Source organism: Trichosurus vulpecula, chromosome 3 (genome assembly GCF_011100635.1).
Source record: "Trichosurus vulpecula isolate mTriVul1 chromosome 3, mTriVul1.pri, whole genome shotgun sequence".
NCBI classification, from domain to species: domain Eukaryota; kingdom Metazoa; phylum Chordata; class Mammalia; order Diprotodontia; family Phalangeridae; genus Trichosurus; species Trichosurus vulpecula.
This window is the reverse complement of record NC_050575.1, coordinates 376,534,482-376,548,456: the sequence shown is the minus strand read 5'-3', so window position 1 is coordinate 376,548,456 and position 13,975 is coordinate 376,534,482. Positions and strand designations below refer to the sequence as shown.

Genomic DNA, 13,975 nt, shown 5'->3' with positions numbered 1-13,975 from the left:
TTGTCTTTCGAAGGCCCTCCAACAACTGTCGTCTTTGCCAATCTGATAGGCGTGTAGCAGAACCTCAGAGTCGCTTTAGTTTGCATTTCTTGGGCTGCTAGGAAGTGCACGGAGCACCAGACCTACAGTCAGGAAGACTCATCTTCCTGAGTTCAGATTTGACCTCAGACACTTAGCTGTGTGATCTTGGGCAAGTCACTTACCCTTGTTTGCCTCAGTTTACTCATCTGTAAAATGAGCTGCAGAAGGAAATGGCAAACCACTCCAGTATCTCTGACTGAACAACAACAAAATGCTACTATGTGTTAGATACTGTGCCAGGTGACAGTGATACAAAGATATATAAACAGAGTAGATTCTGCCCTTAAGGAGCCCCCATTTCATCGGATAGTAGCCATGGGATTTCTATGGGGTAAATATTATCCCCATTTAGCAGAAGAGAAAACCGAGGCTCAGAAATATTGACATCTGCCCTTCTTCCCTTGCAGGGTTATAAATCTTTAAATGAATTGAATATAAGTCCTTATAAATCCTTAAGTTAATTATAAGTTATTAGTCCTTAAATGAAATTGATCAGCAATGGTGATTTGATCAGCTCTTATGGGTTCAATTATTATCTCTCTTCAGGGGATTCCCAGTTCTCTCTATCTAGCTCTTGTCTCTCCTAAACTCTGAGCCTGTTTAAAAAAAAAGACACCAATGAAAAAAACAAGATAAAGTAGCCATGTGACAATTTTGCTTCTGAGCTTGTTTCCTCACATGTCAGATGAGTGCAATACTACTCCATACCTCACAGGCTGCTGTGAGGAAGCTGCTTTGTAAGCTTCAAAATGCCATGTAAATCAGAATTAAATTTCTTCTTTTGGAGACAGGTATGATGTACTGGAGAGATCATGGAGTCCAGAGTCAGCAGACCTGATTTCCAGAACCATAACAAGGGTGGAACGATGGGGCTTTATTCCAGGGTGCCAGCATTTAGAAGGAATCCCTAACACTCGAACTGTATCTGCAGCTAGAGACAACAGAGCTTGGCACCAAGTCAGCAGGAATGGTTAGTTAAAACAGGAAGCTTCCTAAACTTGCCTGCCACACCCAGCTGAGTTCTAACTCTTCTAAGTCTTAAGATGGGGAAGCTAGAACCAAGGGATGATGAAGTCCGGAGCTGTGATGCTGAGGAATAAATGGCCTTTCCTGGTATAATGAGATGGATGAATTGTGTGGCCCTTTTTTTGGAAGGGGTGGCTGACTATCTTGCCCTGAGTTGTTTCTCTGCTTTGGGGTATGGGGAGTTTCAACTGAAGGGTTGATCTGTAAGTCTAGAATGACTGACGAAATTCCTTGAGAAGGTAAAATTCACCATAGGGTAGGGGCTTGCTTGATTCTAATCTTTTCCTTTTGGAGGGGGCAAATCAGGAATAGATCAACTCCTGGGAAAGATGGCATCCCACTGGAGAGGCAAGGGGTGGCATACTGACTATTTATGAATTAGGGTATGATTCTTCACATTTTTTCCCCAGGTTAAATGAAGTTTCGGCAATATTAGGAACTTAAAACTTCTTTTCCCTTTTTTTTTTTTTTTTGGAGGGGGAAGACAGGACAATTTGGGTTAAGTGACTTGCCCAAGGTCACACAGCTAGTAAGTATGTCAAGTGTCTGAGGCTGGATTTGAACTCAGATCCTCCTGACAGGGTCGGTGCTCTACTCACTGCACCACCTAGCTGCCCCATTTTAAAAATTAAATTTTTTTTTTTTTTGGTGAGGCAATTGGGGTTAAGTGACTTGCCCAGGGTCACGCAGCTAGTATGTGTCAAGTGTCTAAGGCCAGATTTGAACTGGCTTTACTTTTTCTATTTAGTCCTAGATAGGAGTCAGATTGTGATGTTCCCAGGGGATGTCTTGGGTAGGGGAAAAAACAGTCAAATTCTGATTTTCTCTCAGGAAATTCTGGGTGTCAGCATGAGCTAATAAGATTGTCCTAAGAAGCCTCTCAAGAGTGAAGCCTGCTGGTGTGTGCATAGAGCATCCGTTCTCAGCCATGAATTACATGTGTATAATGAGGATTGAATCCCTGGGGAGTGTGAGCAGAGCTGCCCTGCCTGCTTCTGGCTTCTGGCCCTTTTCTTCATTAGCACTGCTCAACCACATGTGCTAGTGCTTTGGGGCGCATGGATACCCAGACCCAGGCTCGGACATACATACATGTAGACACACACATGGTACTAGCCAGTTGTTGCAATGTGCTTTCAGATGTCATAGGTCCTTTGAATTGCTGGTTGTCATTGAAGGTTGCTTTCTGTATTACAGCATTTTGAGAAAGATAAGAATAGTAGCTGGGAGAGGCAGCGCGAGTCCGGCCGAAGGCGGAGAGCGAGTGAGCGAACGAGCGCGGGGCTGCGGGCCGAGTCGGTGCACGTTTCCAGGATTCAGCGTGGGTAACGTGGAGAAGGGCAAGAAGATCTTTGTGCAGAAGTGCGCCCAGTGCCACACGGTGGAGAAGGGGGGCAAGCACAAGATCAGCCCCAACTTCCACGGGGTCATAGGCTGCAAGACCGGCCAGGCCCTGGGCTTCTCCTACACAGACGCCAACAAAAACAAAGGTATCGTCTGGGGAGAGGACACCCTGATGGAGTACCTGGAGAACCCCAAGAAGTACATCCCCGGAGCCAAGATGATCTTCGCGGGTATCAAGAAGAAGGGAGAGAGGGCAGACTTGATAGCCTACCTGAAACAGGCCACCAATGAGTGATGGCTGCCTGCCGCCTATTTATTATGAAAAGGAGAGGTCTCCGGAGATTTCTTGTCTTTTTTACATGTATCATAACAACCCTATTTAAATTGTTTTCAAACAGAGAATTTTGATCATGAATGGATGTTTAAAAATCTTGTTCAGCAGTCCTAATAAAGGAATGGTCATGATTACAGCCACAACCAAAAAAAAAAAAAGAATAGTAGCTGGGATTTATATGGTGCCTTAAGGTTTGTAAAGTACTTTACACACGTTTTATAGAGCTAACATTTATCTAGCACTTACTACATGTGCCTGGCACTGTGCTAAGGGCTTTACAATGATCATCTCACTTTATCCTTACAACCACCCTGAGAAGTAGGTGCTATTATTATCCACATCTTCCAGAGAGAAAGCACTTGCTGAAGATCATGTGGCCAGTGAGTGTTTGAGGGAGGATTTGAACTGAGGTCTTCATGAATCAGAGTTCATTAAATTCCAAAATTGGACCTTTTTTGGATGCCCAGCTTGTGATTTGACTCTCCAGTGGTGATTCACTCACTGGGGGCTTTGGGACATTGTGTGGCTTAAAGCAAAACAGAAACAAAATGATTCCCATTGACCACCACGTTGTAGGTAGCAAGGTGGTACAGTGGTTAGAGCACTGGGAGGGGAGTCGGGAAAATCAGAGTTCAGATCTGGGCTCTGACACCTGCTAGCTGGTTGACCTTGGGCAAGTCACTTAACCTCTGTTTGCCTCAGTTTTTTTCACTTGTAAAATGGGGACAATAATATAGCACCTACCTCCCAGGGTTGTTGTAAGGATCAAATGAGACAATAATTGTAAAGCACTTGGCACACAGTAGGAGCTTTATAAATGTGCACATGCATACAAATCTTGAGTCTCATTTATGGGATTCTCAGCACATTCTGCTAGAGGAGAGAGCATAGAAATGATATAGTCCAGTTCTCTCCTTTTATATGGGTGAGAACACTGGCTGAGCGGGTTCTCCTTTCCAGGCTGATGCTCTCTCTGTTGGACCCGCCTTAATCTTCTTTTGTCAGTAAGACCTGGAGGAAGAAAGTCACAGGAGGCTGTGAGCCATCACTGGGTACCCTCCCCCACCCCTGGCATCCATTGTTGCCTCCTCTCTGGGACAGTAATCAGGGCTGCGCTGCTTCAGGCTCTGCTTCCTGCCCTCCTTCAGAGCTCCTTGCTCTGTGTGTGTGTGTGTGTGTGTGTGTGTGTGTGTGTGTGTGAGAGAGAGAGAGAGAGAGAGAGAGAGAGAGAGACAGAGACAGAGACGGAGACAGAGACAGACACACACACACACACACAGAGAGAGAGAGAGAGAGAGAGAGAGAGAGAGAGAGAGAGAGAGACTGACAGAGAGACAGAGAGACAGAGAGATGGAGGGAGGGAAAGAGGCAGAGGGAGGAAGAGAGAGACAGAGACAGAAAGAGAGAGACACAGAGGCAGACAGAAGCAGAGACAGAAAGAGAGAGAGAGAGAGAGAGAGGGTATTCATATGCCTGAGTATGTAGAATCAGCAATATCTGAGTTCACATCCAGCCTCAGATACTTACTAGCTGTGTGATTCTAGGCAAGTTGTATAACCCCTATTGGCCTCAGTTTCCTCATCTGTAAAATAGAGATAATAACACTTGCTTGTGTGTGTGTGTGTGTGTGATAAATTCATTTGATCCTCATAAGACCCCTGGGAGGTACATGCTGTTATTCTCATTTTTATAGACAAAGAAGCTGAGGTTAAGTGACTTACCCAGGATCACACAGTTAGTAAGTGTCTGAAACTCATCTGAACTCAGATCTTCCTGACTATAGGCCCGTCACTTTATCGCCTATCCCCCAGAGCTGCCCCTAAATGAGGAAGAAGTTTGGTATGGTAGAAAAAGTACTGAACTCAAGAGTCAGAAGACCTGACTTCAAATCCTGACTCACTTAGCAATTGTGTCACCTCGGGCAAGCTTCTCTTTGGCTTCAGTTTCTTACTCTGTAAAATGAGAGGTTTGTACTAGACAGTGTCAAAGGTCCCATCCATCTCTGAATTATTTGATTAATTAACAAGCATTTATTCAGAGCTTAACAGGTGCCAGCCCCGGTGATAAGTGCTTAGAGATACAGAGAAAAATATAAAACAGTTCCTTCTCTAAACATCTTCCTTTCTGATGGGGGTGGGGGAACAACCTATACTCACCTCTAATAAGTACATACATAATATATATGAGATGAATACGGGATAGTTTTGGGAAGGTGTTGAACACTGGCGGTGGGATCTCTCTTCAGGGGACTTTTCATGTAAGAGGCAGCAATTGAGTTGAGTCTCGAAGGAAACCAGTGATCCCAAGAGGTGGAGATGAGAAGGGAGTAGAGACGGTTTCATTTCTTAAAAAAAATTCTCTTTTGCTAGAGCTGCCCAAAAATTGTACCCATTGGTCCGATGACCAATAGATGGTACCCCGGCCAAGCCCCTGGGCTGATGTGGTTCAGAATCGTGGCTTGTGATTAGCATCATGGTGGAACGTTAAGTCTTGCCCAAACATTAGAACAGAGACTGGTAGAGTTGGAAGGGGTCAAGTGAATAGAATGTTACTAAAGCTCATTTTACATGAGAAGAAAGTGAGGGTCAGAGAAGGGCCAGGGACTTCTCCAAGGTCACAAAGATGGATCATAGGATCACATGGGGATGATAATAGCACCCACCTCCCAGGGTCATTCTGAGGATAGAATGATATATAATATTTGAAAAAGTGCTTAGCACAGTGCCTGGCCCTGCAGAAATGTGCATTCCCTTCCTGTTCTAACATTTTACAACCTAAGACCCCTTCCAGCTCAGACATTCAATATTTGAAAATTCCTTCTAGTGCTCATTTTTCATGTTCTAAATTCTCTTCCCATAACTTTGTATGTTCTAAGTTCCCTCATGGCTCTGAGCTCCTTCTCAGCTCCCATGGTCTATTTTCGTGTCTTTGAACAATATTGTCAGGGTTTTCCCAAGGCAGGAGGGCATATTGAAAAGTGCACTGGCATTGGAAGATCTAAGAGTAAGTTCCTTCTCAGATGCCTCCTACCCTTGTGACCTTGGTCAAATCTGTAACTTTTCTTGGCCTCAGTTTCCTCATCTGTAAAATAAAGGAATTGAATTAGGCAGCTCCAGAAGTTTCTTCTAGCTAGGTCTAGATTTATGGTATGTACTGGGGCAGATAGATAGCATAGTGAATAGTGTCAGGCCTGGAGAAAGGAAGCTCTGAGTTCAAATCTGGCCTCAGACACGTAGTAGCTGTGTGACCCTGGGCAAGTCACCTCACCCTGTTTGCCTCAGTTTCCTCATCTGTAAAATGAGCTGGAGAAGAAAATGTCAAACCAATCTAGTATCTCTCCCAAGAAAACCCTGAATAAGGTCAGGAAGAGTCAGATACGACTGAAACAACTCAACAGTACACACAGAATGATGGGTTTAAAAGTGGCAAAAGGACCCATGTGACTATATTACTACACATGCTAGTACAGCCCCCTCTCTCTTCCTCTGTAAAAGCATCCCAGGCCATCAATGGGTGTTTCAGCTAGAAGAATATCACAGTGGCCACAAGCCTCCAGCGTTTAAATTGGCAGTACTGCGGCGAGACCATTCTTGCCAACACTTTTTTCTCTTAAAAAGACTTATTTCTAAAAAGAAACTGAATTCATGTAATAATATTAACAATGATCCATTCAGGCCCCAGGGATTTCCTTGCTGACTTCCTCCAGAGGCATAAAGCATCCTTGCAGATGCGGTCTCACTTGGCATCTGCAACCTCTGGTAAAGCAGGAATTCCATCACACGTCTTCCTCTTCCCTCAAACGGTTTTACTCATGTTTCAGTAAAAGTGCACGTGTGATGTAATCACCGAAGAATGTTAGAGGTGGAAGGACCCTTGGAGATGATCAGACCAAGCCTTTCATTTTACAGAGGAAGAAGTCGAACCCCAGAGGGGGGAAAGTGGCACACAGTACACCCGGGACTCCCGGGCCATGAGGTCTCCTTACCCTTGTGGAGCACATGTTCCATTTCATGGTCAAACCAGCTCTCACACCACTTCTGGGAGGCTTGTCCTTAAAGGACATCTTGTTTAGTTAAATCTAGCAGTGGAGGAACCTTGCTGGGGACTTCCTGTCCCTCGAGGCTCCACATTCCTTAAGGCCTTGGCCCGAGGGTCCCAGGGAGAACAATGGGGCTGGCCCTCTCAGGCAGGAAGGTAGGTCATTGAGAGTGTTCCTGCCTCATAATTAGACAAACAGACATTCCTTCAGCCTGGGGTCCTGGGACTGGATTTGACTGCGTTCCTGTGTCTCCTATTTTATGGGGATGATCTCTAAGAATCCTTCCAGAGCCAAATCCTGTGGCCTTCTGATGGAGTATGTTCTATGGTGCATGATTTCCTTGGATTCTTGTCTTTTCTTCTGTAGACTCATGAGATAGTTTGGCTTATCTTAGTAGTGGTGGTAGTAGTAGTAGTAGTAGTAAAAACATAAAAATTATCATCAGCAGCAGTAAGCATTTACTAAGCACTTACTATGTGCCAGCTACTGTGCTATGCAATGGGAATACAAAGACAGACGTAAATATGGTCCTTCCATTGAACAAACCCTCCACTAAAGTCCTCTTACAATGCCTCATCACAGCATGGAGGTGATCCTGGGTTCTCAAAGGCTGTGGCAAGGGAGCGCAAACTCTGTCTAGTCTTACTGAACAGGAAAAGATTTTCTTCAGTAACAACTGGCATTGGTTGCGATTATTTTATTGTAATTAATAAACATTTATTAAGCACTCGCTATGTCCAATGTGCTGTGCTAAGCACTGGGGACACACAAGGGGCAAAGACAGTACTTGTCCTTAAGGAGATTGCATTCTAAAGGAGGAGACAACACCAAACAAATATATACAAGAACAGACCAAAGGGGGAGGGCTCAGCATTAGAACTTTGCCTACTACGGGAATGGCTTTTCATTCGTGGCAGCTCATGAAATCAGTGACTAATGTACGGCAGGGCTCTGAGCTGTGTCATTTGAGGAGGTATCTATACTATGAAATCACGGGTTCAAATCCAGGCTCTGCTCCCTATTATCTGTGTGTGACCTGGGCCATTACTGTCTCTGATCTTAAAGGTGCCTTTGGGAGATGAACCGAACTGCAACTGACGAGCCCCTTGCTCCAGCAGGGAGCCCATCGGGTTGAATGCTCTTCCCATTTCCCAAGTCAGAAAACTGAAGCTTAGAGGGGAAATGGCCAAGGCCATGTGGTCAGTAAGCAGAGGCGCTGGGCCTAGAAAGCCTGTGTTCTGGTTCTAGGTCTACGGTGCTTTCCCTTACATCACATGTCCCTTCTTGGCTGCCACCCTTGGTTCTCCCTCTGCCAGGGTCCTCTGCCCTCGGGACAGATGAGAAAGGGGTTGCTGGCTATACTGTGTCCATCGTTGTTATCCCTAACTAAGCACATGTTCTGTTTGTTTTTTTAGTTGTGGGGAATCGGGGCACAGATGGGGTAAAAATAACAACCCTGGGGAAAGCCAGAATGGAATCAGGATTTGACCCTGAGTCCTCTGAGCTTTCTGGCTCTGCTGGCTTAGCTTTGTTCTTGTTTTTAAAGAGTGAGAGTTCCCTGTACCCTCCACTCATTTTTTGCCCCTCGTCTCCTTTCTCCTAAGTGTCTTCTTCTTCTTCTTCTTCTTCTTCTTCTTCTTCTTCTTCTTCTTCTTCTTCTTCTTCTTCTTCTTCTTCTTCTTCTTCTTCTTCTTCGCAGTTTCTAGACCACTGGTCTCCAAATTTTTAAAATTGCTCATTCTATAGGTCAAGTAGCTTTGAGCACTGCCCCCAATATATTTACATTCATTTATAAATTAAATACATGTATGCAGTGACACAGTCTGACCCACTCAAAATGAAAGCCTGGTGAGATTCTTACTCTGTGGTCATTGCCTCAGCACACAGAGCCCACCTTGCTTGGAGGGCCTGCCAGAGACTGGAGGTGACGATGGGAAGGCATGTGGATGTTCTGAGGGTGGGAGGAAAGGATTTTCCTTATGTGACCTTCAAAGCTGCTGCTATCAGCCAGTCAGTCAGTAAACATTTATTAAGTGCCTACTATGTGCCAGGAACTGTGCTAAGCATTGGGGATACACAAAGAGGCAAAAGGCAGTCTCTCCCTCAAGTAGCTCACAATATAATGGGATGGGGGCCTGGGTAGAGGTTGAATTGTAAGTGCCCAACATCTGGGGCAAAAGGTGGGAGCGTGGAGGAGCTTCCCCAACAGTGGGCGCAGGGGGAGTATTGGGAGATAATGGGAGAAGATTGGAGATAAGCTCCATCACTGACTGTTTCAGAGAGGATGGCATTTGATCCATCTTCTCATTTGCTGATGAGTTGGTCATATACTTCTTAAGATCATGCCACCGTTTTCTACTGAAGGCATTGAGTGTTAGAATTGGAAAGGGACTTTGCAATATAGAATATAGCAAGTGAGATCTGGCTAGAATCTTAGAGAAGATCTATTTCAATATGCTTATTTTACAGATGGGGAAACTGAGGTCCAGGGAGAGAGAGTCAGTATGCTACGATGGAAGAACATTGGACTGGCAATCAGGAACCCTGGGTTCTAGCTCCAGTTCTTTTTCAGCTGTGCTTCTGATTTTCTGGACTTCATGACCATGCCACCATTTCAGCCTTGCCCTTGGGAACTTCCTCAGCACCTGACCTCTCCTCTCTCTACAATATCCATCCATTAGGCCAGCCCTCTTCCCCCACTGGTGAGTTTCTCCTGCAGACGATCCCAGGCTGGCCAACCTCCATTCCCCTCCTGGGTGTGCTTCTGCGGCAGCTGGTGGCACAGTTGATGAAGACCTGAGTTTAAATCCAGTCTTAGACTCTTATTAGCTGTGTGACCCTGGGCAAGTCACTTAACCTCTGTCTGCCTCAATTTTGTCAACTGTAAAATGGGGATTATGGTACATTTACTATGCTAATTATTATATTAATATTATTTTAGTATATTCATTTATTATATGTAATAATAGCATAAAACCTCCCTGTATTATTGTGAGAATCCGATAATATTTGTAAAGCACTTAACATATTGCTTGGCACACAGTGGGTACTATATAAATGCTTACATAGTAGGTACTGTAGAAATACTTACTGTCTTTTCTTCTCTCCCCACCTCCTTTCCCCTTCTCCACATCCCCCATCCCCAGATATTTAGCTTTTTATGTGTTGTCTTCTTCCATTAGATTATAAGCTCCTTGAGGGCAAGGACCGTCTTTTTGTTCAGATTTGTTTTCCCAGTGTTTAGCACAGGACCTGGCTCATAGTAAGCCCTCCTTCCCTACTAATTCTGCTACTGAATTTTTATGTGATATTGGCCAAACCACTTCACCTCGTCTGGGCTTAATTTGTTCATCTGTCAAATGGAGAACATTGGGCTGTATAATGCCTTAGCTCCTCCTTGGTTCCTTCTCAGGGAGGTGGCTGGTGGGGGACCTATTGTTTTCTCCTATTTTCCCCACAGACTCTTTTCCTTCTGTTTATTATTCTAGTGGCTTTTTCCCACCTGCCTATATCCCATAGGATGGCCTTAAGAAGAATGCATTCGCCCCCCCACCCCCCGCCTTTCTTTTCCTCTCCCTATTCCCACCTGACTCCCCCCAATACAGGGAAGAAGGAAGTAAGCATCTTTCCAGTACAGTAGGATACTGTGGACTACAGAAGAACTACAGAAAGGCTCTCTCATAGCATTTAGAACTGCAAGTGACCCTAGAGACCGATCCCCCTATTTCTCAGATGGGGAGACTAAAGCTAAAGCCTGAAAGGACTTGCTGCAGTTGTGTGGATGACCACGTCAGTGACTCCAATCCAGTCCTAAGATTCTAATCTTCTCCATCTCCTTTCTTGAGCAGGGCAATGACCTCTGTTTTAACTGCCCTGTTTTTGTTTCTCGCCAAAGGATTTCCTCCCGTGCAACAAATCCCAGAACTTGGGTCTCAATGACAGGAAACACATTGTGGAACCTGAAGACTGGGACGTGGGGGAGCCCCCAGTCCTTCGTGGCACAGCTTCCTCTCCTCGGGACTCCTTTTTTGTGACTGGGGGTGGGGAGAAGATCAGAAAAGGCTGCAGAAAGGCCTGAAGAATTGGAGCGGGGGGAGGACAAATGTGAGCACCTATTATCCCCCAATACTCTTCCCCCCCTCACTTTTGGGGTTGCTCTAATGCAGGTGTGGCGAATATGTGAAAGCTGTCCCAGGGGGCAGTCTAGGTCTGAATTCAGTGGAACAGTCAAGGGAGGCTTCCTGGAGGAAAGGATTCTTGGGTTGGGACTTGATGGATGGTAAGACACATACGGGCCATGGAGAGAAGAGGAGGGTAGAGAGTGAACTCTAGCAAGCAGCATGGCATAGGAGAAAGACTACTGAATTTGGAGCCATGGGACCTGAGTTTGAATGCCACCTGCATGCAAAATGCTTAAATGTCACTTTCCTCATCTGTAAAATTGAGGGGTTGGATTTGTTTGCCCCTCCCCCCCCAAGTCCTTTCTGGCAGCGAGGTGGTGCGGTGGACAGAGCACCGGGCCTGGAGTCAGGAAGACCTGAGTTCAAATCTAGTCTCATAGAAGTACTAGCTGTGTGACCCTGGGCAAGTCATTTCACCCTGTCTGCCTCACTTTTTCTTATCTGTACAATGAGCTGGAGAAGGAAATGGCAGACCACTCCAGCATCTCTGCCAAGAAAATCCCAAATGGGGTCAAGAAGAGTCAGACACGACTGAACAACAAGAAGTTCTTTCTAGATCCTATTAGAAAGTTGGGGGAGGGGACACAATATGAATGTATGTACTGAAAAGAGCACTGAGTTTTGAGTCACCAAACCTTTTCCTTAAAAGCAAAATTTGGGGCCCCCTAATACTGTGAAATGTCTTGAATGGAAAGAGTGGCATGAAAAAAATGCCTCAGGAATAGGTCATATCCCAGCTAATGATAACCAAAGGCAAACATCCTGGGTTAATTCATGTATTTATCTTTCTATTCATACTTTTGATTCTCAGAGATGATGTTATTTATGGATATTCAAGGAGATTTACAGAATATTAGTCAGAATAACCACAGAAGTTGTCTTATCAATAAGATGATAGATCTAAAACTGGAAAGGGCCTCAGAGGCCCTCTAGCCCAACTCCTTTATTTACAGATGAAGAAATAGAGACCCAGGAAGGCTGAGTTGCCCAAGGTCCCACAGATAGTTGGCATTGGAGACAGGATTTGAACCCAGGTCCTTTGACTCCAGAGCTTCTTTATACTGTAAAGGCAAACACAATGTAGGGGGAAAAGTACTGGATATGGAATTTCAGGACATGAGTTCATGTACCTGGGTTCAGGTACATGGCTCTGTACCTATCTGTCTGGGTGACTTTGGGTAGATTGCATCACCTGTCCAGGCTTTTTTTTTCTTTCTGTAAAATAAGAAGGCAGGACCTGATAACCTCTAAGATTCCCCACAGGTCTATATCCTATGAACCCTGAGAGCTAGAGGTCACACAGCAAGTAAATGGCAGAGTTGGGAGATTTGGAGTTAAGGCTCCCACCTGTGCCCACCAGGACAGTAAAGCAAGCAGCCCCTGGGCCATAGGGATGCCGTTGGGAGGCTGCCTGTCTTGAGCTTCTGATAAGTAATGTCACTAAAAGGGCCTGTCATCCCTATTCCCTTAGGGAATGTATCACCGTTGATGAATGTTCTCTGCCAGGGCTGTGTTTTGTCTCTCTGCCCAAATATGAACATTCTCAATGGCCTTTCTTCAGCAAACATTATGATTTAGGGCAAGAGAGCTGAATTATACTAGTTTCCCCTTAAATAAAGGAACTCAATCTGTTCAGCCTGCGTTTTTGCTCCCGACATCGATCTGGCATAAATTCAGAGGAGTCTCAGATCATAAATACGTTTATTGCCAATAAGAGTTAGTGTAAATTACTGGGAGGCTGGTGGCAGCTGTCGTCAATTTCTCTTTACTCCAATTTCCTCTCCTGTCCCACTCAGGATCCCTTTTGATGGACTTGTCAATTACTATTATTATTAATTATTATTATTATAATTAAAAACTCCAGTTTCTACTGCACTTTGAGGTTTACAAAGCACTTTCCTTACAACAAACCCACGAGGTATGGTGTGAGTTATCGTCCCCAGTTTGTTGCTGTTTAGTCATTTTCAGTCGTGTCCAACTCTTACCCCGTTAGGGGTTTTCTTGGCAAAGATACTTGAGCGGTTTGCCATTTCCTCCTCTGGCTCATTTTACAGATGAGGAAACTGAGGCAAACAGGGCAAAATGACTTGCCCAGGGTCACACAGCTGGTAAGTGACCGAGGCCAGATTTGAACTCAGGAAGATGAGTCTTCCTGACTCCAGGCCTGGCACTCTATCCATGGTATCAGGAGGAAACTGAAACCCAGAGAGGAGACTCCATTTGCCCAGGGTCACCCAGCTAGTTGGCATCATAGCTGGGATTTGAACATGGTTGGACTCCAAGACCAGACCATTGTTCTATGTAGCTTCCCTTAGTATCTAGTGGTGTTGGTAATGGGCCGAGGCAAATAGCTTCCATTTATTTATCACTTCATATCCAATGATCTCATTGAAGTCTCATGACGTCCCTGTGGGTCAATTATTACACCCATTTTATGTGCGTAGGTAGGTGGTGTTGTGGCCAGAGTGTTGGGTTTGGAGCCAGGAAGACCTGAGTTTGAATCCTGTATCTGACTCTGGTTTTATGATCCTGGGCGAGTCAATTAACCTTTCTCAGCCTCAGTTTCCTCATCTGTAATTGCAGATAATAACAGCCCCTGCTTCACAGGATGGCCCTAAGGATTGCAAATCTTAAAGCATTATCAAAATGTGAACTATTATTATTATGAGTTTATAGACAGGAAGTTTTATTTTTTTATTGAAGCCTTTTGTTTCTGCATTGTGATCTTTTCTGGGTGTAGGTCCCTCTCTGTCTAGCACTGAGTCATCCCTTGGGACAAAGAGAAGCAATTAAGCCAGAACAAGCTATCCTGTGACCTCCATGCGCTGAGGTGATCTCCGTGGGTAGGCTTGCTGTGGGCAAGAGAGCCTCTGAACTTCCTAGAATCTCTTCTTGCTTTTCTTCCTCTTCGGATTCATGAATAACTGAGTAGGAACGGGGTCTTAGACATCGTCTAGTCTAAGCCCCCAA

The 13,975-nt window shown here is 45.0% G+C and overlaps 1 protein-coding gene across 1 annotated transcript; it reads left to right on the top strand.

The window, feature by feature from the left end:
* Positions 1 to 759: 759 nt before the first annotated feature.
* Positions 760 to 2,756, top strand: LOC118842637 (cytochrome c, somatic-like). The gene is made up of 2 exons (XM_036750050.1): positions 760 to 818; positions 2,305 to 2,756. Exons 1-2 carry the CDS (start codon positions 760 to 762, stop codon positions 2,744 to 2,746), a joined length of 501 nt encoding a protein of 166 aa, XP_036605945.1. The 3' UTR covers positions 2,747 to 2,756.
* Positions 2,757 to 13,975: the final 11,219 nt, after the last annotated feature.

Coding starts and splice junctions, on each gene's coding strand:
- LOC118842637 (XM_036750050.1), top strand. CDS start 760: ATGTCAGATGAGTGCAATACTACTCCATACCTCACAGGCTGCTGTGAG. Junction 819..2,304: donor TGCTGTGAGGAAGCTGCTTT/GTAAGCTTCAAA, acceptor TCTGTATTACAG/CATTTTGAGAAAGATAAGAA.